General features: G+C 49.3%; 2 protein-coding genes and 1 pseudogene across 2 annotated transcripts in view; 1 reads left to right on the forward strand and 2 right to left on the reverse strand.

The window, feature by feature from the left end:
- Positions 1 to 1,536: 1,536 nt before the first annotated feature.
- On the reverse strand, positions 1,537 to 4,079 carry LOC108539008 (interferon lambda-4). Its single transcript, XM_017887368.1, has 5 exons — positions 3,657 to 4,079; positions 3,153 to 3,224; positions 2,937 to 3,080; positions 2,618 to 2,692; positions 1,537 to 2,464 (listed from the first exon to the last, which is right to left on the reverse strand). The coding sequence occupies exons 1-5, from the start codon at positions 3,804 to 3,806 to the stop codon at positions 2,366 to 2,368; spliced, it is 540 nt and encodes a 179-aa protein (XP_017742857.1). The 5' UTR covers positions 3,807 to 4,079; the 3' UTR covers positions 1,537 to 2,365.
- A 6,037-nt stretch (positions 4,080 to 10,116) lies between these two features.
- Positions 10,117 to 10,471, reverse strand: LOC108539033 (methionine-R-sulfoxide reductase B1 pseudogene; annotated as a pseudogene).
- A 9,334-nt stretch (positions 10,472 to 19,805) lies between these two features.
- Positions 19,806 to 23,227, forward strand: part of LOC108538992 (interferon lambda-4-like) — a 5,791-nt gene continuing 2,369 nt past the window's right edge. The window contains 6 exon segments of the mRNA XM_017887353.1: positions 19,806 to 20,018; positions 20,453 to 20,492; positions 20,495 to 20,523; positions 20,857 to 20,931; positions 21,076 to 21,143; positions 21,514 to 21,583. Coding sequence (XP_017742842.1) covers positions 19,806 to 20,018; positions 20,453 to 20,492; positions 20,495 to 20,523; positions 20,857 to 20,931; positions 21,076 to 21,143; positions 21,514 to 21,583 — 495 coding nt within the window.

The following is a 23,227-nucleotide window of genomic DNA, read 5'->3' on the forward strand; positions in this document are numbered from 1 at the left end:
TCCGTTTGGGTCTTGTTTGGAGTCTCTGTTCTTTTCCGTCCGCTCTTCTGGATCTCAGACTGTGTCCTGGCCTCGACTCTTTCTGTCAGTTTTGAGCTCTGTTTGAGATATAACTCCTGCCTGAGCTCCATGGGGCGGCTTTTATCCCTGACAGAAGGGCAGTCCCAGCTGATGTGGGAAAAGTGAAAACACAACCTCAGGTAAGACACCGGCCACCAGGGGAGCCCCAGGCTGGGAAAGCCCAGAGCAGGGCAGGGCCAGTGAGCCAGGTGAGCAGCTGTAGGGAAAGAGAAACTGATGGAGTCCCAGGGATTACCTACAGGAAGGGGTGTTCCCGAGAGGTCCCACCTGCTCTGCTTTTGTTGTTGTTGTTGTTTAAGATAGGGTCTCACTCTGTCACTAGAGTGCAATGGCATGATCATAGCTCACTGCAGCCTCAAACTCCTGGGCTCAAGCAATCCTCCTCATCCAGCCTATTAAAGTGCTCAGATTGCAGGCCTGAGCCACCACTCCTGGCGTTGTGTGTGTGTGTATGTGTGTGTGTGTGTATGTATGTATGTATATATATACACACACATATATATGTATATATATACACACATATATATGTATATATATACACACATATATACGTATATATATACACACATATATATATACACATATATATACGTATATATATACACACATATACATATATATATACAAATATATATATATATTTTTTAAACAGGATGTTATTTGATCACCCAGGCTGGAGTGTAGTGCAAACTCTTGGCTAACTGCAACCTCCGCCTCCTGGGTTCAAGCGATTCTCCTGCCTCAGCCTCCCAAGTAGCTGAGATTACAGATTTGTGCCAACATTCCCAGCTAATTTTTATATGTTTAGTAGAGATGGCGTTTCACCATGTTGGCAAGGCTGGTCTCGAATTCCTGATGTCAAGTGATCTCTCTGTCTATGCCTCCCAAATTGCTGGGATTTCAAGGGTAAGCCACCACACCCAGAGGCCAATATTTCTTTTTTTTTTTTTTTTTTTTTTTTTTTTTTTTTTTTTTTAGTAGAGACGGGGTTTCACCGTATTAGCCAGGATGGTCTCGATCTCCTGACCTCGTGATCCGCCCGTCTCGGCCTCCCAAAGTGCTGGGATTACAGGCTTGAGCCACCGCGCCCGGCCGAGGCCAATATTTCTTAATTGCCAGGCAAGGAAGGACTCAGGAATACGAGGCTCTGCTCAAGAATTGAGGTGTGATGGAGGACTTGAAGGACACCACATGGGTGCTGTTTTTCTTAGGGATGTTCAGGCAGTGATCAAGAGCATGGGTCTTAGAGCTGAAGGGTCTGGGGTTCAAACCTGGTTCTGACCCTCACTAGTCATGTGACCTTGGCAAGGAGGGGTGCATTCAGCAACACAGAGTGCTAATGCACAGATTTGGAGAAAAAAATTAGCAGCACAATTGTTTTTCTATTTATGTGAGGGATTATTTAATGGAATCCACTCATTAAGGCCATACCAGTACTTGAGCTGGAAAGTTTAAAACGTGATCTCAATGTACACTACTCCTCCACAAGGCGAGTATACTAACCCATCCTACAGGTGAGGAAATATAGGCTCAGAAAAGTAATTTGCCCTGAATTACACCGTAATTAACTGGCAGGGTCAGAACTGAAACTCAGGCCACCTGAGTCCCTGGCTCAGCCTCTTTTTTTGCAGTAAGGCGCACCTCACAGTCATCATACGGAAAACAACCAATGCAATCAAAACGCTCTTTAATAACTGGCAGTAAATTTAAACCAGGAGACAGAAAAGCAAATACACAGGAATTTCACAAATACAAACAACACACATTATGGAATCCAAAGAACCACAGTCAGTTAAGGACTCTTGGGCCTTTCACTACCAAATTCCTCATGGGCTGGTGTCCCTTAGATGCCTGATCCAAGAGTCACGGATTCACAGAATCTCAAAGATGATTTGTAGCTGTGGGGCTACAAATCCGGGGTTAGGACCTGGTGTTGGCGGTGTCCTGGTAACCACACAAGGAGGAACTGGTCCCTGTTGCCTGGGGTCAGCGACAGTTTCCAGACCTCAAGTCTCTTTCAGTCATAGCAACCCTTGGAGGGTCTTACAATATACTCCGAGAAAATATCGCTGCTTCCTGGAGAACTGCACTCTCTTCCCTGTAGAAGGACCCACTCATCTTGTATCTGAGACAGTGGACCCAAGTCAGGCCCAAAGCTGCAAAGAAGTTCTCGTGCCTCAGCACCCATTGGCTGAGAGCCTTGTCTGGTCACTCCAATGGGCGACAGGAGCCGCTTCCGGCAGCCAATGGCGTGGAGGTTTCGGTGGTGCCGGAGGGTGTGGGGTCAGAGGCAAGGCCCAGAGTGCGCAGCCAGTCGGAGCTCCCACGTGAGCAGGCGCAGGAGGTTGAAGACCACGCTGACTTCGCGACACCGAGGTGAGTCCTGGAGCCCGGGAGGGAGCGCAGCGGGGCTAAGCCAGGCTCTTCCCTCCCGAGAAGCCCCTACCAGTCACGCTGCTCCCAGCCTCAGTCCCGTCCTTGTCAGCCTCGCCCGGTCCTCCCTGCAGGCTAACCCTGTATTGCCTGCTGCACTCACAGCTCTCCGCGGTTTGTGACGCCTCCTCGGGGCCCCGGGGACCTTCCTGGAGGAGCCTGGCCGTGCCAGCTCGAGCTGGAGGTGGGACATGAGGCAAATGGAAAAGGCGAAGGACGAAGCCCCTCTCTGCATCTGCCCGTGACCCTCCCAGCCGCAGACCCGAGCCCGGATTTGAGGACACCCAGAGGACCCAAATCGGCTCTGGATCGGTTTTTCCGCTAAGCGGGACAGATTCACAAAGCGCTGGGGCACGCTGTGGGCCTGAGGATGTAGAGAAGCTGGCGAGGGCGAGGGGCGGCGGGGCGCGGCCGTCACTCACGCAGGCCGCCACGTCCCTCCCTGCGGCCGCCAGCAGCTCCAGGATCGGGCCGGCGCCGGGGAGCAGCTCCGGGCGGTGCAGGCCGCTGAGCACGGCCTGGGCGTCCGCGATGCCCCGGGCCACGTGGCGGAGCCGAGCGCAGGACTGCGGGGACCAGAGGGCGTTAGAGGGGGCCGCGCCCGGGCCATGCCTTTCCCGCCAGCTCCCGGGCCTCACCGACGGCTGCGGAGGATCCCTCCTGGGGCGGAAGGAGCAGTTGCGCGGCTCCCAGCTCAGCGCCTCTTCCTCCTGCGGGATAAGCGGTGCTTATCACGTATGCTGGGCCCCCTCGCCAGGGCCCCTAACCTCTGCACAGTCTGGGATTCCTGGACGTGGATGGGTACTGGCAGCGTACGGTTGTGCCTGTCGTATACTGAACCAGGGAGCTCCCCGAAGGCGTGAACCCGGGTTGAATTGCATCCCGCGCTCCTCCAGCAAAGCCCTGCGCCCTGACCGGGAGCCGAGTCCGCCCAGCAGGGCGCCCTTCTGTGACTGACCCTGAGCCTGCGTTCGCGCTGACGACGGGGACTGCGGGGATCTCGTGGTGGGAATTGCGGGTGCTGACATACGAGAGGCGCCTGCTGGGCGCTAGGACGCACGACCCCTGGGGACAGGGACGGGTGTATGGGAACCCGGTTGGGCCAGAGTCCCAGGTGGGGCAGGGGCTGGGCGGTGACTTACGTAGCGGTCCCTCAGCGCCTTGGCTGCCGCCAGCGTCCGGGGCTCCAGCGAGCGGTAGTGTGAGAGCAGGCAGCGCCGGGGGGCCGCTGTGACCACGGTGCACAGGACCCACAGCCCGGCGGCCACCGCGGCCCGGACACTCGGCCGCATCTCTGCTTCTGCAGCAGGCGAGAGACGTCAGGGAAGCCAAAGAGAGGGTCCCGTGCGTCCAGACCCCCGCCTTGGGTTAGGCTCGCAGGGGAGACGATGCTCAGCCTGAAGGCGCAGCACACACAGTGGGAGAGAGCGGGAGCCGGCCCCCTCCTCGCCTTGGCCTCTACCCTCACTCCTCTCTGCAGTGCACCCTCTGTGCCTCGTGCTGCAGCAGGTGCTGCCGTCCACTGTCCCCTGGGAGGTGTCCAGAGCAGTCTCCACTTGGGCAACAGTGCCTCGATGGTCCATGCTGGCTTTTATGTGCAGAGCTGAGAATGGGGTTTGCAGCCGGGCTTTCCTGTCCAGGGCAAGCTTTCCCAACATCAGAGCTGGCCCCAGGCCTCTGGGATCCCAGTCGGGTGTGAGGACTTCAACCCAAGGTTGGCCTGTGCCCGGGATGGCTGCCCTCCAACACTCCAAATTGTCTCTGTCCCTGTTTCTACTGTCTGTTTCCTCTTTCTTTGCTTCACCTTGGTTGTCCTCATCTTCGTTCTGCAATCACAACCAGCCCTTGTGTAGTGTTGACTATGCATCAGACCCTCTTCTGTGTAATTGACACAGACATATCATCTCATTTTTGTACCAGGGCAGCCCTGGAGGTGTAGCTGAGAAAGAGAACGCTTATTTTATTTATTTTATTTTAGAGACAGGGTCTGGCTTTGTTGCCCAGGCTGCAGTAGTGGTGCAGTCACAGCTCACTGCAGCCTCAACCTCCCAGGCTCGAGCAATCCTCCACCTCATTCTCCAAAGTAGCTAGGACTACCGGTGGGCGCCACCACCATTTTTTGTAGAAACCTGGTTTCACCATGTTGCCCAGGCTGGTCTCTAACTCCTGAACTCAAGCCATCTGCCTGCCTCAGCCTCCCAAAATGCTTGGATTACACCTGGCCTGCAGGTGTAATCCTGGATTGCACCTGGCCTCATTATTTTCTTAAACCGTTTTTTTCTAGTCTCTTTATCTATAGGTGCATTGCTTAAAAGAACTGCAGATGGCCCAAAAGGCCACAGGATCTTCAGGATGCTTCCTTTGCTTATTACTGGAGGAAGATAAGGCTGAGGCAAAACAAGTGCAAACCAGACACAGTGACCCATGGTTACCTTTAGATCATTAGTATATAATTATCATGCTAAACTCCCTACCCATGGAGGAAAATATGCTCACCATTTGCTGGACATACATCATATGAAGAGGCATGCTTATGATCCGACCTGCGTCTGGAGTTTCTCCCTGCACAAGCTTACATACCATCCCACCCCATAGCTAACTCCTTAAAATTTCCCAGCTCCCCACCGCTGGGCGATAAGGTGTTTGTTTGTTTGTTTGTTTGTTTGTTTGTTTGTTTGTTTTGAGATGGAGTTTCACTCTTGTTGCCCAAGCTGGAGTGCAGTGGCACAATCTCGGTTCACTGCAACCTCCACCTCCCGGGTTCAAGGGATTCTCCTGTCTCAGCCTCCTGAGTAGCTGGGATTACAGGCACGTGCCACCATGCCTTGTTAGTTTTTTGTAGTTTTAGCAGAGATGGGGTTTCACCATGTTGGCCAGGCTGGCCTCAAACTCCTGACTCCAGGTGATCTGCCCACCTTGACCTCCCAAAGTGATGTGAGTACAGGCATGAGCGCACCCAGCGATAAGGTGTCTTTAGAGCGAGAGTTCTCTCCTTCCCCATCCTAGCCAGGAATAAAATCTGTTTGCCTTTTTGTTTCCAATTGGGTGTTCTTTCTTTGCAACCAATGGAGAGCAAGGAAACAACTCCATTTACAGGTGACAGTTTCATTGTCAAAAATGACACAAAACTGAGCACAGTGGCTCAGGCCTGTAATCCCAGTACTTTGGGAGGCTGAGGAAGGAGGATTGCTTGAGCCCAGGAGTTTGAGACCGGCCTGAGCAACATAGTGAGACCCTGTCTCTAAAAAAGGGATTAAAAAATTCCCTGGGCAGGGTGGTGTTACTGGAAAAGGGTCCCAATCCAGACCCCAACAGAGGGTTCTTAGATCTTGTGCAAGAAAGAATTTGGGGCGAGTCCACAGTGCAAAGCAAAAGCAAGTTTACTTTAAAAAGTAAAGTGGTGCCTGGGCGCAGTGGCTCACACCTGTAATCCCAGCACTTTGGGAGGTCGAGGCAGGTGAATCACTTGAGGTCAGGAGTTCAATACCAGCCTGACCAACATGGCAAAACCCTGTCTCTACTAGAAATTCAAGAAAATTAGCCGGGTGTGGTGGTGCACACCTGTAGTTCTAGCTACTCGGAAGGCTGAGGCAGGAGAATTGCTTGAACCCAGGAGGCGGAGGTTGCAGTGAGCCAAGATTGCAATGCTACTGCACTCCAGCCTGGGCAACAGAGCTAGGAAAAAAAAAGCATAGTGGTGAAGGAATAGTTACTCCATAGATAAAGCAGGGTGTTCCTGAAAATAAGAGGAATGGGCTCACCCTAGGTACAATGCTTGTTTATATATAGAATAACAAAAAATATCTTGGGGCGATGTGCTCTGCTGCAAGGGTTTGTGATAAAGGATTAAATATTTTAATTACCATATTTTGCAAGAACCGATATTACTATCTTTAAAGCAAAATGAGGAATGCTTCTGTTCTCAAGATAACGGGATTTCAGGACATTCCTGAGTCTAACGTTTAGTAAACGTTATCAATCTGTTCCCTTAACAGTAAACATCTAGAGGCTAGGAATGCCTGACTTCCTGGAAATGCAGCTCAGCAGGTCCCAGCCTCATTTTTCCTAGCCCTCACTCAAGATGGAGTCGCTCTGGTTCAAATGCCTCTGACAGTGGCACGCACCTGTAGTCCCAGCTACTCATGCAGCTGAGATGAAAGGATCTCTTGAGTCTGGGAGGTTGAGGCTGCAGTGAGCTGTGACTGTGCCACTGCACTCCAGCCTGGGCAACAGAGTGAGAGACTGTCTCAAAAAAAAAAAAAGACACAAGCCAGGCACGGTTGCTCATGCCTGTAATCCCAGCACTTTGGGAGGCCGAGGCGGGCAGATCACCTGAGGTCGGGAGTTCGAGACCAGCCTGACCAACATGGAGAAACCCCATCTCTATTAAAAATACAAAATTAGCCAGGCGTGATGGTGCATGCCTGTAATCCCAGCTACTCAGGAGGCTGAGGCAGGAGACTCACTTGAACCCGGGAGGCGGAGGTTGCAGTGAGCCGAGATCGTACCATCTCACTCCAGCCTGGGCAACAAGAGTGAAATCCCATCTCAAAAAATAAAAAAGACACAAAAGGGAGGTTCTATTACCTTATTTTACAGGTGGAAAACTGAGGCCCAGTAAAGTAAAGGAACTGTTCCAAGATACACAGCTAATAAATGGCAGAGGTGGGGCTTGAACCCACACACTGCCCAGTTTCAAAGCTTATTCTCTATGCCATAACTGCCCTTACTTATCTTTTTCAGCGTCTCCTCCTATGTCTTGCTTTCTGTCTCTTTCTCGCTCTATTCCTGTCTCTGGCTTTGTGTGACTCCATCTTTCTTATTCATTTTTTCCAACAAGTATCCTGACCCGGGTCTCTCTGTCTGTCTCAATCAATCTCTTTTTGTTAGTTTAAACATAAAATCTACTTCTTTTTCTGATAAAATTAGCCATGTATGTTCAGTGGATAAAGCTTGAAAAGTACCCAAAAGCATAAAAGAGAAAAAGCATCACCTATAACTGCACCATCCTCCTCTCATCCCTCATCCCACTTCTGGAACAATTTGTCCCAATACATAGGAATTTTCCATGTGTTTATTTGTGCATATGTTTTCTGACTACCAAAGTGACACTTGTTCCTTGTAAAAGATTCCATCAACACAAAACATACAACTTGGAGAGTTAAAGTAAGTCTTGTATTTCACCTCCTGGAGGTAAATATTTTTTAACAATTTGTCACTGTTCCTCCTTTTGTTTTCCTTTCTGTGAGCAATTTCACCCAAATTGGAACCATGCTGTATACAGTTTGGTAGCTGGCTTTTTATGTCTTACCATTATCTCTCATTTGCATTCTCCCACATCTTTAATTATAGTGTATCAGTTAGGGCCCAGCAGGAAACAGATGGCCCCGTCAATTTAGGATAATTTGAGGTGGGGTTGATACCAGAAGCCTTTATAAAGCGATTGGATAGTAAAGGCAAATGACGAGAGCTAGTGCAAGCTCCTGGGGCCAGCACGGGTGAGGGGCCTCATCCACAGGCCTGAAGGAAGGGGAGAGGGTTGAGGGTGTGCATGTGGTTGCCTGACTTGGGGAGGAGAGAGTAACTTACATTCGTGGAGGAAACAGACGAATAGTGGTGGCCCAGCGCAGGGAGGAGCCCTGGGGAACAAACACTTGACCTCCTCTCCCCTCTGCCTGGGGCCCAGAGTAAGGTGGAGAAGCAGGGACAGTAGATAAGGAGGGGCAAACGGAAGACATCCCCCACCCCCACACCACTATTAGAGCTTCCATTTCAGCAGGATCATTTAATAACCAGTTCCCGATTGGTAGGGTGGTAGATTTTTCATTCCCTCAACAGTGTCTTTTGCAGAACAGAGGTTGCTGTTTGTTTTTGTTTTTTTGGACATGGTCTCACTCTGTAGCCCAAGCTGGAGCATAGTAGTGGCACAATTGCCGCTCACTGCAGCCTCCATCTCCCAGGCTCAAGCCATGCTCCCACCCCAGCCTCCCAAGTAGCTGGGACACAAGCTACCTGTAGTAGGCGCGTGCCACCAGGCCCGGCTAATTTTCTTTTATTCCCCAGAGATGCAGTCTCACTTTGTTGGCCAGGCTGGTATGTTTCCATTCCAACATTCTTGAAATGACAAAATTAGAGAAATGGAGAGCGGATTAGTGGTTGCCAGAGGTTAAGGAAGGGGTCAGATGGGAGAAGAGTGGACGTGGCTATTGAAAGGGCAACACAAGGGATCTTGTGGTATGGAGTGTTTTGTATCTTGTCTGTATCAGTGTGATATGGTTAGGCTTTGGGTGCCCACCTAAATCTCTCTTGAATTGTAATCCCCAGGTGTTGAGGGAGAGACCTGGTGGGAAGTGATTGGATCTGATCGTGCGGGTGGTTCTCCCATGCTGTTCTTGTGATAGTGAGTGAGTTCTCACAAGATCTGATGGTGTTTTAAGTATTTGGAAGTTCCTCCTTCTTTCACTGTCTCTCTCTCCTGCCACAATGTAAGAGGTGCCTGCTTTCCCTTCCGTCATCATTGTAAATTTCCTGAGGCCTCCCCAACCATGCAGAACTGCGAGTCAATTAAACCTCTTTCCTTTACAAATTACCCAGTCTCATGTAGCATCTTTATAGCAGTATGAGAAGGGACTAACACAGTGTCCATATTCTGTATGTGATATAGTACCATGGTTTTTGCAAGATGTTACCATTAGGGGAAACTGGGTAAAGGGTACAGGGTATCTCTTTGCTTTTTTTTTTTTTTTTTTTTTTTTTGCACGTTTCATTTGTTTATTGATTTTCGCCTGATTACTCCAGAAAGTAATTACTTAAGATGCTTAAGATGGGCAGGGGGGTGATTTCAGCATCACCCACCTTCCTCTATGGGAAGACCTCCGAGCATGTACAGTAAGACACAGTTATATCTTGGGGACCTCTCTGCAGGTGAACTGCAGGCCCCCAGCCCCATGCTGGGTAAAGTAATGAAGCGACAGTCACTTTCCTAAGCCTGAGTGAGCCAAGCTACTTCTGCACAGGTTGTGAAATGGTTAGGTTTCTCCCCTCTTGGACAAGAGCCTACTTTCCTGGTGGGTCATGGACCATCATCACCTGGCTGGCCTGGACACAGCGGATCATGTGGCGACCAGAGCCGGGGTAACTGTGGGGGCAGCCTCCATTTCCATTCTGTCTCGTAAGCAGCCTGGGAAATGTGGGCCTAAGCTTTGGTGAGGATGAGAGTCTGTCTTGGAATTGGGCCTCACAGGGGTGAGTCCAGAGGCAGGACCAGGAAGAAAAGGTCGAAGGTTGGGGCGTAACATCATTCAAAGACCAACTGCACCCAGACCACACCCCTGAGATGCCTTATCGAGTGAGCAGGAGGCTGAGTCAGCTGACAGTGTGGCCGCACGGCCCAGGAACCAGAAGGCAGGAACCATCAGCAAATAAGTGACTTTTCCAAGAAACAAGATCTTGTTCAGAGCTGGGGCCTTGGGAACCTTCTTGATGTTTCAGCCATTGTGCCCTGCCTTCCTGTCTCAACGTCCAGGGCTCTAATTCCATGGTAGAATGGCCAGCGTGTGGCCTTAGTGCCGTGGCCATCTGGGGTGGATGTGGGCTGCCCGCCTAGTGCCCCTTGGAAGCAGAAGTTTCTTTGCCTTTAGGGACAAACTTCAGCGAGCTGCTGAATATTCATTCAGAATCGAGACTGCTACAGCTTGGGGCCATGGTTCAGGGACTCGTGGCTCAATGCATTGCCACACTTGCCACAGGACACCTTCAAGACTTCAGGACGATTATGCTCTGGGCGCTTGGCCACGCTGTCAGAGTGGATGATCTTGGGGAATGCCGGTCAGGGGAATGAGTATGCGTACTTTGAGCGGCCGGGGAACAGCTCATAGCCACACTTGGCACAGATATAGACGCCTGGTTCAAAGTGATTCTGGAAAACCTCGCCCCCGAAGAAGCTGCAGAACAACATGGCACTGCCGGGACCACTGTGCACTGGCCCTTCCAACAGACCCAAGGCGGCCGACCCCATGACCGCTGGGACCCGCGCCCACCTCCCCACGCCTCCCAAGAACCAATCTCTTTGTGTATTTCTTACAATTGCATGTGAATCCACAATTATGTCAAAGTAAAAACTCTAATGAAAACAATCACACAGACATATTTCCTAGAGAGCTATACATGCATTATGCAAATATCTCAAATATGGATCATATATAAAATGTTTAAAAATGTATAAAAAAGTGTGCAAGGATATGTCCCAAACTGATTAATAGTGAGTTACTTATCACTGGAGAGTGCATGGGAACTGAGGAGATGATCACTGAAATATTTAAATTTATCAATAATATTTTAATTTCTTTTTTTTTTTTGAGACGGAGTATCGCTCTGTTGCTCAGGCTGCAGTGCAGTGGCATGATCTTCACTCACTATAACCTCTGCCTCCCAGGTTCAAGCGATTCTCCTGCCTCAGTCTCCCAAGTAGCTGGGATTACAGGTGTGCGCCACCATGCCTGGCTAATTTTTGTATTTTTAGTACAGGTGGGGTTTCACCATGTTGGCCAGGCTGGTCTCAAACTCCTGACCTCAGGCAATCTGCCCACCTTGGCCTCCCAAAGTGCTGAGATTACAGGCATGAGTCACTGTGCCTGGCCATATTTCAATTTCTTACAAGGAGAATGAATTCTACCTAACTAAACAGTAAAACAAAACAAACTCACTGGATATGAAGGAAATGGTAGCTCACTGCTTCTTCAGTTGCTGGTTGGGTAGATCATTTGTGAGACTTTCTTAAAAAGTACATTAATCCAACCTCTAGAGCTTCTCTTTTTGTTTGTTTTTTTGAGACAGAATCTCGCTGTGTCACCCAGGATGGAACTCAGTGGCGAAATCTCGGCTTACTGCATCCTGGATACAAGCAATCCGGCTACCTCAGCCTCCCAAGTAGCTAGGATTACAGGCACCCACCATCACACCTAGCTAATTTTTATGTTTTTAGTAGAGATGGGGTTTTGCCATGTTGGCCACACTGGTCTGGCACTCCTGACCTCAAGTGATCCACCCGCCTTGGCCTCCCAAAGTGCTGGGATTACAGGTGTGAGAGTCCCTGCACCGGGAGAAACTGTTCTCTAGAGCTTCTGACAATGGCTTTGTAAAACACTGTCCTTACCCTCTGCCACTTTGCTGCTGTGCTGGTGTTCACTGACCCCTCCTGATCTGTACCTCTGAGGCTTGCCTGCCCTCTGGCTGATGGTTGTGTTTAGCCAGTGGAGGTGTTGACAGGAGATTGAGGGAGGGCAGACAGCAAGGTGGGGGTATTTATTCTTCTATTTGCTGGCTGCCCCCTGCAAGTCTGGAGTTTGACAGTGGCTGTGATCCTCTATCGACAGCCACAGTCTTTGTCCTGTCATGCCTAAAAGTGCTAACAGCTCCCCCTGTTACTGGCCTCTGGGTGCACCATTACCTCTTGTGTCTTCCTTAACCCTGCCCACTTTTCCCCTGCTTAAACGTTCAAGTAGGTCATCTGCTTCCTGAAGATTTCTATTTTTTCCCCCTGAGTTTTCTTAACAGAAATGTTTGAGACTGAGGTCATTAAAGACTCACATGCTGTTATAAGCAAAAATTCAGGCTAGGCTCGGTGGCTCATGCCGATGATCCCAACACTTTGGGAGGCCAAGGCAGGAGGATTGTTTGAGTCCAGGAGTTCAAGACCAACCTGGGGAACATAGCAAGAGCCCATCTCCACACACAAGATACAAAAATTAGCTGGTTGTGGTGGCACCCACCCGTAGTTCCAACTACTTAGGGGGCTGAGGTGGGAGGATCACTTGAGCCTGGGAGGTGGAGGCTGCAGTGAGCTGTGATGGTGCCACTGCACTCCAGCATGGTGACAGAGCGAGACCCTGTCTCAAAAGGAAAAAGAAAGAAAGAAAAAATAAAGAGAGATTCTGTGCACCCTTTATCCAGTTTCCCCCAATGGTAATATTTTACAAAATGCTAGTCCAATACTACAACCAGATATTGACATTAATACAGTCCACCCATCTTATTCAAATATCCCTAGCTTTATTTGCATTGAGTGTGTTTGTGTATTCTTGCACGTGTATTTAGTCATACAGTTCACTGTATGCAATTTAGTTATATAATTTCATCACATGCATAGGTTCATGTATGCACCACAGTAAAGACAGAAGAGTTCCATCACTAAGAACGCCCTCGGGGCCATGGTTTTTTTTTTTTTTTTTTTTTTTTTTTTTTTTTTTTTTTTTTTTTTTTTTTGCTCTGTCACCAGGCTGGAGTACAGTGGCGCAATCTCAGCTCACTGCAAGCTCTGACTCCCAGGTTCACACCATTCTTCTGCCTCAGCCTCCCGAGTAGCTGGGACTATAGATGCCCACCACCACACCTGGCTAATTTTTTGCATTTTTTTTTTTTTTTTTTAGTAGAGATGGGGTTTCACCATGTTAGCCAGGATGGTCTCAATCTCCTGACCTCGGGATCTGCCCGCCTTGGCCTCCCAAAGTGCTGGGATTACAGGTGTGAGCCACGTGCCTGACCCTTTTTTATAACCACACCCACCTTCCTCCCTCCACCATCTTTCCCTAACTCCTTGCAACAACTAATTTATCCTCCACTTTCAAATTTTTCTCATTTGAAAAATGTTATATAGCCCAGGTGCAGTGACTCATACCTGTAGTCCCAGCACTTTGGAAGGCTGAGGTGAGAGGATCACTTAGAGCTCAGGAATTCAAGACCAGCCTGGACAATATAGGGAGACCCTGTCTCTACAAAAAGTATAAAAATTAGCCAGGCACGGTGGCATGTTGTAGGGTCCAGCCCTACTGGGCCTGTGGGTTTTTTCTTTGTGTGCAGAGATGAGAGATCATAGGAAAATAAAGACACGAGACAAAGAAATAGAAGGAAAGACAACTGGACCCAGGGGACCAGTGCCACCAATGTGCGGAGTCTGGTAGTGGCCTCAAATGCCTGGACACACTGCTATTTATTGTATACAAGGTGAGGGGGCAGGGTAAGGAGTATGAGTCATCTCAAGTGATTGATAAGGTCACGTGAGTCACGTGTCCACGTGACAGGATGCCTTTTCCTTTTTGGTAGCCAAGGCGGAGAGGGAGGACAGCATACGTCAGCATTTTTTCTATGCACTTATCAGAAAGATCAAAGACTTTAATAATTTCACTTAATTCTGTTACTGCTATCTTCTAAGAACTTAGAGGAGCCAGGTGTACAGACGGAACATGAAAATGGACAAGGAATGTGACCACTGAAGCACAGCACCACAGGGAGACATTTAAGCCTCCACATGACTGCGGGCAGGCCTGGCTAATGTCAGGCCCCCACATAAGCTGGTGGAGCAGAGTGTTCTCCAACTCCCCTAGGGAAAGGGAGACTCCCTTTCCCGGTCTGCTAAGTAACGGGTGCCTTCCCAAGCACTGGCGCTACTGCTAGACCAAGGAGCCCTCAAGTGGCCCTTATCCGGGTATGACAGAGGGCTCACACTCTTGTCTTTTGGTCGCCTCTCACAGTGTCCCTTTAGCTCCTGACTCTGTATGGTCTGGTTGCTCTTAGATTACACTTACAAAACAGAAATTATTATAATAATAAAACGGAAATTATTATAATAATAAAACAGAGTAATACTACAAACTAATGATTGATAATATTCATATATAATCATATCTATATCCTATTTCTAGTATAACTTTTCTTATTGTAATTATCTTCTTTATTATACTGGAACAGCTTGTGCCTTCAGCCTCTTGCCTCAGCACCTGGCTGGCTTGCCACTCACAGCATGTGCCTGTGGTCTCAGCTACTCTGAAGGCTGCAGTGAGAGGATTGCTTGACCAGGAGGTCAAGGCTGCAGTGAGCCACGATTTTGCAACTGTACTCCAGCCTAGGTGACAGGGCGAGACTCTCAATTTAAAAATATATATATATATAATTTTGTATTATATATATTTTATATAATTGTTTGTATTATATATATAATATATATGTAATATGTAACCTTCTGGGATGGGCTTTTTTCACTCAGCATAATTCTCTGGATACTCATCCAACTTGTTGCATATATCAATAGTTCATTCCTATTTGATGGTATATATTTGCCAGAATCTGTGTAACCACACACCTTTTGGAGGACAACTGGGCTTTCTAGTTTGGGTTATTACAAATAAAGTTGCTATGAACATTTGCAAAGCAAATAACTATATTATTGCATGGACATAAGTTTCCATTTCTCTGGAATGAAAGTCCAGGCATACCGTTCTGGGCTGACTAGGAGTTGCATATTTACTTTTACAGGAAACTGCCGAACTGTGTTTCAGAATGGCTACACCAGTTTTCCGTTCCCACCAGCAATGTATGAGTGATCCAGTTCCTAGATCATTATTGAGTTATACTCACACACAAATGTTCTCCAAAGCTTTTTGTTATTTCTTAAATTCCCAAAGTAGTGTTTGTAACAGAATAGAGGTCTCAAGCAGTGGATCACAAGACACCTTTCTACTGGGACAGCATTAAATTTAATTTTTTGTTGCAAATAACCTGCACTGTGGCGCTCAGAGCTGGATCACTGATTGCCAATAATTTGCATCTGGTACTTTCCTCCAACCAATCCATGGCCCTCCATTCTTCCTGCCATTACTAATTTTCCTTCTAGTTCTTCAGTCTTTGGAGACATATATAATTTTATTACGGCCTCATGGTATCTATCAGTTAGGACCCTTTGGGTGGTAAATAACCAAAAACTCAACTCATGCTGGCTTGAACAATGGAGAATTTATGAGCTAACAAAACTGAGAAGCCTAGGGTTAGTGGTGAGGCTTCAGGTTAAGTTTGATCTAGCAGCTTAAGACATCAGTAACCTCCCAGTTGGTTTTTTGTTTGTTTGTTTGAGATGGAGCCTCACTCTGTCACACAGGCTGGAGTGCAGTGACATGATCTCAGCTCACTGCAACCTCCGCCTCTAGGGTTCAAGCAACTCTTCTGCCTCAGCCCCCTGAGTAGCTGGGATTACAGGTGCATATCACCGTGCCTGGCTAATTTTGTATTTTAGTAGAGATGGGGTTTCACCATGTTGGCCAGGCTGGTCTCGAACTCCTAACCTAAGGTGATCTGCCTGCCTCAGCCTCCCAAAGTTCTGGGATTACAGGCGTGAGCCACCGCGCCCAGCCTCAGTTTGTTTGCTTGTTTGCTTTTAAATATTTCAGGTCTCCCTTATGCTGATGAAAGCCTGTTTACTCTTGTAAATCCAAGATGGGTCTAGCAGCCTCCCAGGCTTCAGGCTTCAGGTTTTATTTTTCTTCAGTAGATTAAAAAAAAAAAAAAAGCAGCATCTTTTTCCCAAGATGTTCAGAACTGAGGATCATTGTGATTGAACTGGATTAGGTCACAAGCCCACCACAAACTTAATCACTGCGGCTAGGAAGACAAACTGATGTAAATGGCTATAGCCAGATCACATACCCCATCCCAAGGATGGGGAGGGGGTTAAATCATCTTCCCAAAACTATTTAGCTCCCCAACTGAAATGGGGGATCCCAGGAAAGATTGGGGAGAGGTGATAGAAGCTTGGAAAGTATACTCCATGGACACTTTGTGATTTTTTTTTTTTTTTTTTTTTTTTTTTTTTTGAGACAGTCTTGCTCTGTCACCCAGGCTGGAGTGCAGTGGCACAATCTCAACTCACTGAAACCTCCCCCTCCCTGGTCCAGGCAGTTCTCCTGCCTCAGCCTCCTGAGTAGCTGGGATTACAGGCACGTGCCACCTGACTGGCTAATTTTTGTATTTTTAGTAGAGACGGGCTTTCACCATGTTGGCCAGGTTTTGCTGGTTCTTAAAACCTCTATGCCTTTGAATAGGAAAATATACACTGGGAAACCATAAAACAATTTTCTCATATCCATGCTGAGGAAGACATATAACCATGAAAAAGTCACTAGTTTCCCTTCATTATCAATATTTATAAATAAACCTAATTAGAATTAATTCAAAGTGGTCTCAAGTAGGAAGCATGCCTGACTTACTCAAAACATACCTAGGACTGGGTGCAGTGGCTCACACCTGTAATCCCAACACTTTGGGAGGCCAAGGCAGGAGGATCGCTTGAGGCCAAGAGTTTGGACCAGCCTGGGCAACATACTGAGATCCTGTCTCTACAAAAAATTTAAAAACTAGCTGGCGTGGTGGTGCATGCCTGTAGTCCCAGCTACATGGGAGGATCGCTTGAGCCCAGGAGGTTGAGGCTGCAGCGAACTGTGATCATACCACAGGCACTCCAACCTGGGGACAGAGCAAGACTGTATCTCAAAACAAACAAAAAACATATGCAGGTTATTCTGTATGGGATAGATCAGTCATACAGATGAGAGATGTCAGAGCATTGCCAACAATAACCCAGGGAGTCTGGGATCAAATCCCCATTTCACACCTACAAGCTGTATGAGCTCGTGTTTCATTCATAACCTCTCTGTGCCACATTCTTTCATCTATAAAATGTCAGCCAATAAGCAGTCAACTACCTAACAGTTGCTGAGGAGGGGAAAAAAACCAGATATTTACATGAGAAGAGCTTAGAATGGAACCAGGAAGTGCTGAGTATATATTAGCTATAAATTATATATATATATATATTTATTATTAACAGTAGTTGAGAAAAACATGTCTGTAATTCCGATTTTCAACAGCAAACTAACAATGCTTTATTAAGTGGCAAATGAATAAATATTATATTCATATAATAATATGAAAACCAGAGACAGCTCCTCTGAGACACAGATGAACAAAAACCAGAGAGAGGGGGCCAGGTGCAGTGGCCCACGCCTGTAATCCCAGTGCTCTGAGAGGCCAAGGTGGGATGACAGCTTGAGGCCAGGAATTTAAGACCAGCCTGGGCAACACAGTGAGACCCCTATCTCTACAAAAATAAAAATAAAAAAGAAGAATTATCCGGGCATGGTGGTGGGTGCCGGCAACTCCAGCTACTTAGGGACTACTCACAGCTGAAGCAGGAAGAGCCTTGGAGCCCACAGGATTGAGGNTATATATTTATTATTAACAGTAGTTGAGAAAACATGTCTGTAATTCCGATTTTCAACAGCAAACTAACAATGCTTTATTAAGTGGCAAATGAATAAATATTATATTCATATAATAATATGAAAACCAGAGACAGCTCCTCTGAGACACAGATGAACAAAACCAGAGAGAGGGGCCAGGTGCAGTGGCCCACGCCTGTAATCCCAGTGCTCTGAGAGGCCAAGGTGGGATGACAGCTTGAGGCCAGGAATTTAAGACCAGCCTGGGCAACACAGTGAGACCCCTATCTCTACAAAATAAAATAAAAAAGAAGAATTATCCGGGCATGGTGGTGGGTGCCGGCAGCTCCAGCTACTTAGGGACTACTCACAGCTGAAGCAGGAAGAGCCTTGGAGCCCACAGGATTGAGGTTACAGTGAACTGTCATCTTACCACTACACTCCAGCCTGGGCCCAGAGACAGTGAGTCCCTGTCTCTAAAAAAGAAGAAAGAAAAGAAACAAAACAGAAAAGAAGGGGGAGTATTCAGGGTGTAAGCCAAAATAAAATTCTAAGGCCCCTGCAACCATCTGAATGGACCCTGTCCTCTCCGCCAAGGGCATTCCAAAGTTAACCTGAAAAACCAGTTCGGGCCATAATTGCAAGGGGGTATGGGACATGCCTCATCATAGCCTCCTTCCTTTTGGAATTACCAATAGAAGAGACCTTTAAGTCTGATTTTTTAGAAATTACAATCTATTTTCTCTGAAGCCGGCTATCTGGAGGCTTCATCTGCACACACACTCAATGCAAGTGAAACAGGATATCTGAATAAGATAGGTGGATTGTATCAATATCAGTATCCTGGTTGTGGTATTGGACTGGAGGTTTGTAAGATCTTACCATTGGGGGAAACTGGGTAAAGAGTGCACAAGATCTCTGCATTTTCTTCCCTTCCTTCCTTCCTTGGTCTCCACAACCCATTATGGTAACCCAGACATTCCTTTCTATTGATAATAATTCAACCAATTGCCCATCAGAAACTCTTTGAATACCCCTATGACTTGGAAGCACACCCTGGCTTCCACTTGTCCTGCCTTTCTGGATGGAACTAATGTACATCTTACGTGTATTGATTGATGCCTTATGTCTCCCTAAAGTATAAAACCAAGTTGTGGGCCAGGCGTGGCGGCTCATGCCTGCAATCCCAGCACTTTGTGAGGCCGAGGTGGGCAGATCACCTGAGGTCAGAAACTTGATACCTGCCTGGCCAACATGGTGAAACCCCGTCTGTACTAAAAAGGCAAAAGTTAGCATGGTGGCACATGCCTGTAGTTCCAACTACACAGGAGGCTGAGGCAGGAGAATCACTTGAACCTGGGAGGTTGTGGTTGTGGTGAGCCAAGTTCGTGCCAGTGCACTGCAGCCTGGGCGATACAGTGAGACTCCCTGTCAAGAAAAAAAAGAAAAAAAAAGTTGTGGCCCGACAACCTTGGGCACATGGTTCTCAGAATCTCCTGGGGGCTGTGTCACAGGCCATTGGTCACTCATATTTGGCTCAGAATAAGTCTCTTCAAGTGTTTTTTTACAGAGTGTGACTCTTCTCATTCATTGACAAGGAAAAGAAAGATACAAAGACAGGGACAGACAAACAGAAATGTAATGAGAAAGCAGAGAAAGAGGAAGCAGACAGCATTGGAAAGCCAGGTGTGAACACCTGAGGGCAACCATTTAAATGATTTGGTAGCTCTGCCAAGCCTGTAGCTTCAAAGAGAAGGAAGAAGTGTCTCGGTTCATTCCTAGAGTACAGAAGAGAGATCAGACAGAGGCAAAGAAAGACAAACAGATGTCCAGAAAACAGACACAAGCAGTTGGCTTAGGCTAGAGAGTTGGAGGCCGGCCATCCCTGGCACAGGCCCAAGGTGGGTTAAAGTCCTCACACCCCAACTGAGATCCCAGAGGCCTGGGGCCAGCAATGACGTTCTGAAATCTTGTCCAGGACAGGGACCAACTGCAAACCCTTTCTCAGCCCTGCACATAAAAGCCACCATGGACCGTCGAGGCACTGTTGCCCAGGTGGAGACTGCTCTGGACACCTCCCAGGGGACAGTGGACGGCAGCACCTGCTGCAGCACGAGGCACAGAGGGTGCACTGCAGAGAGGAGTGAGGGTAGAGGCCAAGGCGAGGAGGCGGCCGGCTCCCGCTCTCTCTCTGCTCCTGTGTGTGCTGCGCCTCCCCTGAGCCTAACCCAAGGCGGGAGACTAGACATGCGGGACCCTCTCTTTGGCTTCCCTGACATCCCTCAGGAGCAGAGATGCGGCCTGGAGCAGAGAGCAGAGAGTGTCTGGGCCGCGGTGGCCGCGGGACTGTGGGTCCTGTGCACGGTGGGCGCGTCGACCCCCCGGCGCTGCCTGCTCTCGCGCTACTGCTCGCTGGAGCCCCGGACGCTGGCGGCGGTCAAGGGGCTGAGGGTCCGCTACGTGAGTGACCGCCCAGCCTCTGCGCCCCCGGTACACTGGCCCCGCCGGATTCCCACAAACCCGTCCCTGTCCCGAGGGGTCCTGCGTCCTAGCGCCCAGCAGGCGCCTCTCGCATGTCAGCACCCACAATTCCCACCACGAGACCCCCCGCAGTCCCAGTCGTCAGCGCGAACGCAGGCTCAGGGTCAGTCACTGAAGGGCGCCCTGCCGGACAGACTCAGCTCCAGGTCGGGGGCGCAGGGCTTTGCCAGGGGAGCGCGGGGTGCAATTCAGCCTCCGTTCACGCATTCGGGGAGCTCCCCGGTTCAGTATACGTCAGACACGACCTTACGCGGCCAGTCCCCAACCACGTCCAGGAATCCCAGACCGTGCAGAGGTTAGGAGCCCTGGCGAGGGGCCCCAGCCATACGCGATAAGCGCCGCTTGTTCCGCAGGAGGAAGAGGCGCTGAGCTGGGGGCGGCGCAACTGTTCCTTCGCCCCAGGAGGGATCCCCCAGGGCCGTCGGTGATGCCCGGAAGCGGGCGGGGGAGGCAGGGCCCGGAAGCGACCCCTCTAACGCCCGCTCGGCTCCGCCACGTGGCCAGGAGCATCGCGGACGCCCAGGCCGCGCCCCGCCGCCCCTCGCCCTCGCCAGCTTCTCTGCATCCTCAGGCCCACGACGAGTCCCAGCGCTGTGCGAATCTGCCCCGCTTAGCGGAAAACCCGATCCAGACCGGATTCGGGTCCTCTGGGTGTCCACAAATCCAGGCTCGGGTCTGCGGCTGGCAGGGCCACGGGCAGATGCAGAGGGGAGTTCTGTTCTTCGCCTTCTCCATTTGCCTCGTGTCCCACCTCCAGCTCGAGCTGGCACGGCCAGGCTCCTCCAGGAAGGTCCCCGGGGCCCCGAGGAGGCGTCATAAACCGCGAAGAGCTGTGAGTGCAGCAGGCAATACAGGGTTAGCCTGCAGGGAGGATCGGGCGAGGTTGACACTGAGGCTGGGAGCGGCGGGACTGGATGGGTCTTCTTGGGAGGGAAGAGACTGGCTTAGCCCCGCTGCGCTCCCTCCCGGGCTCCAGGACTCACCTCGGTGTCGCGAAGTCAGCGTGGTCTTCAACCTCCTGCGCCTGCTCACGTGGGAGCTCAGGCAGGCTGAACGCTGGAGGCCTTGCCTCCGACCCGCCCCCTCCGGCACCACCTAAACCTCCACGCCATTGGCTGCCGAAAGCGGCTCTTGTCGCCCATTGGAGTGACCAGACAAGGCTCTCAGCCAATGGGTGCTGAGGCACGAGAACTTGTTTGCAGCTTTGAGCCTGACTTGGGTCCACTGTCTCAGATACAAGATGAGTAGGTCCTTCTACAGGGAAGAGGGTGCAGTTCTCCAGGAAGCAGCGATATTTGCTTGGGGTGTATTGTATGACCCTCCAAAGATTGCTATGACAGAAAGAGACTTGAGGTCTGGAAACTGTCGCTGACCCCAGGCAACAGGGACCAGTTCCTCCTTGTGTGGTTACCAGGACACCGCCAACACCAGGTCCTAACCCCGGATTTGTAGCCCCACAGCCATCTTTGAGATTCTGTGAATCCGTGACTCTTGGATCAGGCATCTAAGGGACACCAACCCATGAGGGATTTGGTAGTGAAAGGCCCAAGAGTCCTTAACTGACTGTGGTTCTTTGGATTCCATAATGTGTGTTGTTTGTATTTGTTAAATTCCTGTGTATTTGCTATTCTGTCTCCTGGTTTAAATGTATTGCCAGTTATTAAAGAGTGTTTTCATTGCATTGGTTGTTTTCCGTATGATGATTGTAAGAGGCGCCTTACAGCAAAAAAAAAAAAAGAGGCTGAGCCAGGGACTCAGGTGGCCTGAGTTTCAGTTCTGACCCTGCCAGTTAATTACAGTGTAATTCAGGGCAAATTACTTTTCTGAGCCTATATTTCCTCACCTGTAGGATGGGTTAGTATACTTGCCTTGTGGCGGAATAGTGTACATTGAGATCACGTTTTAAACTCTCCAGCTGAAGTCCTGGCATGGCCTTAATGAGTGGATTCCATTAAATAATCACTCACATAAATAGAAAAAAACAATTGTGCTATTAATTTTTTTCTCCAAATCTGTGCATTAGCAATCTGTGTTGCTGAATGCACCCCTCCTTGCCAAGGTCACACGACTAGTGAGGGTCAGAACCAGGTTTGAACCCCAGACCCTTCAGCTCCAAGACCCATGCTCTTGATCACTGCCTGAACATCCCTAAGAAAAACAGCACCCATGTGGTGTCCTTCAAGTCCTCCATCACACCTCAATTCTTGAGCAGAGCCTCCTATTCCTGAGTCCTTGCTTGCCTGGGCAATTAAGAAATATTGGCCTTGGCCGGGCTGGGTGGCTCATGCCTGTAATTCCAGCACTTTGGGAGGCCGAAGAAGGTGGATCACGAGGTCAGGAGTTCGAGACCAGCCTGGCCAGCATGGTGAACCCTTGTCTCTATTAAAAATACAGAAATTAGCTGGGCAAGGTGGCACATGCCTGTAATGCCAGCTACTCAGGAGGCTGAGGCAGGAGAATCTCTTGAACCCAGGAGGTAGAGGTTGCAGTGAGCCTAGATGGTGCCACTGTACTCCAGCCTGGGTGACAGAGCAAGACTCCGTCTCAAAAAGAAAGAAAGAAAGGCCACTGGGCACAGTGGCTCATGCCTGCAATCCCAGCAATTTGGGAGGCCGAGACAGATCACTTGATGTCAGGAGTTCGAGACTAGCCTGGCCAATTGGTGAGCTGCCGCCTCTACTAAAAATATAAAAATTAGCTCGGAATGGTGGTACGTGCCTATAATCCCAGCTACTTGGGAGGCTGAGGCAAGAGAACTGGTTGAACCCAGGAGGTGGAGGTTGGAGTGAGCCTAGATTGCACCACTGGACTCCAGCCTGGGTGACCGAACGTGACCCTGTCTCAAAAAATATGTATGTATATATATTGACCAGGAGTGGTGGCTCAGGCCTGTAATCTCAGCACTTTATTTATTTATTTATTTATTTTGAGACGGAGTCTTGCTCTGTCACCCAGGCTGGAGTGCAGTGGCCGGATCTCAGCTCACTGCATGCTCTGCCTCCCGGGTTCACGCCATTCTCCTGCCTCAGCCTCCCAAGTAGCTGGAACTACAGGCGCCTGCCACCTCGCCCGGCTAGTTTTTTGTATTTTTTAGTAGAGACGGGGTTTCACCGTGTTAGCCAGGATAG

Source organism: Rhinopithecus bieti, unplaced genomic scaffold (assembly GCF_001698545.2).
Source record: "Rhinopithecus bieti isolate Rb0 unplaced genomic scaffold, ASM169854v2 scaffold_15776, whole genome shotgun sequence".
Classification (NCBI taxonomy): domain Eukaryota; kingdom Metazoa; phylum Chordata; class Mammalia; order Primates; family Cercopithecidae; genus Rhinopithecus; species Rhinopithecus bieti.

Bases quoted from the DNA above. Each gene is read 5' to 3' on its own strand.
- LOC108539008 (XM_017887368.1), bottom strand. From the start codon at position 3,806: ATGCGGCCGAGTGTCCGGGCCGCGGTGGCCGCCGGGCTGTGGGTCCTG. The intron at 3,081-3,152 runs GTGAGGCCCGGG...TGGTCCCCGCAG, and splicing joins GGGATCCTCCGCAGCCGTCG to TCCTGCGCTCGGCTCCGCCA. The intron at 2,465-2,617 runs GTGAGTGCAGCA...CCCGGGCTCCAG, and splicing joins GTCACAAACCGCGGAGAGCT to GACTCACCTCGGTGTCGCGA.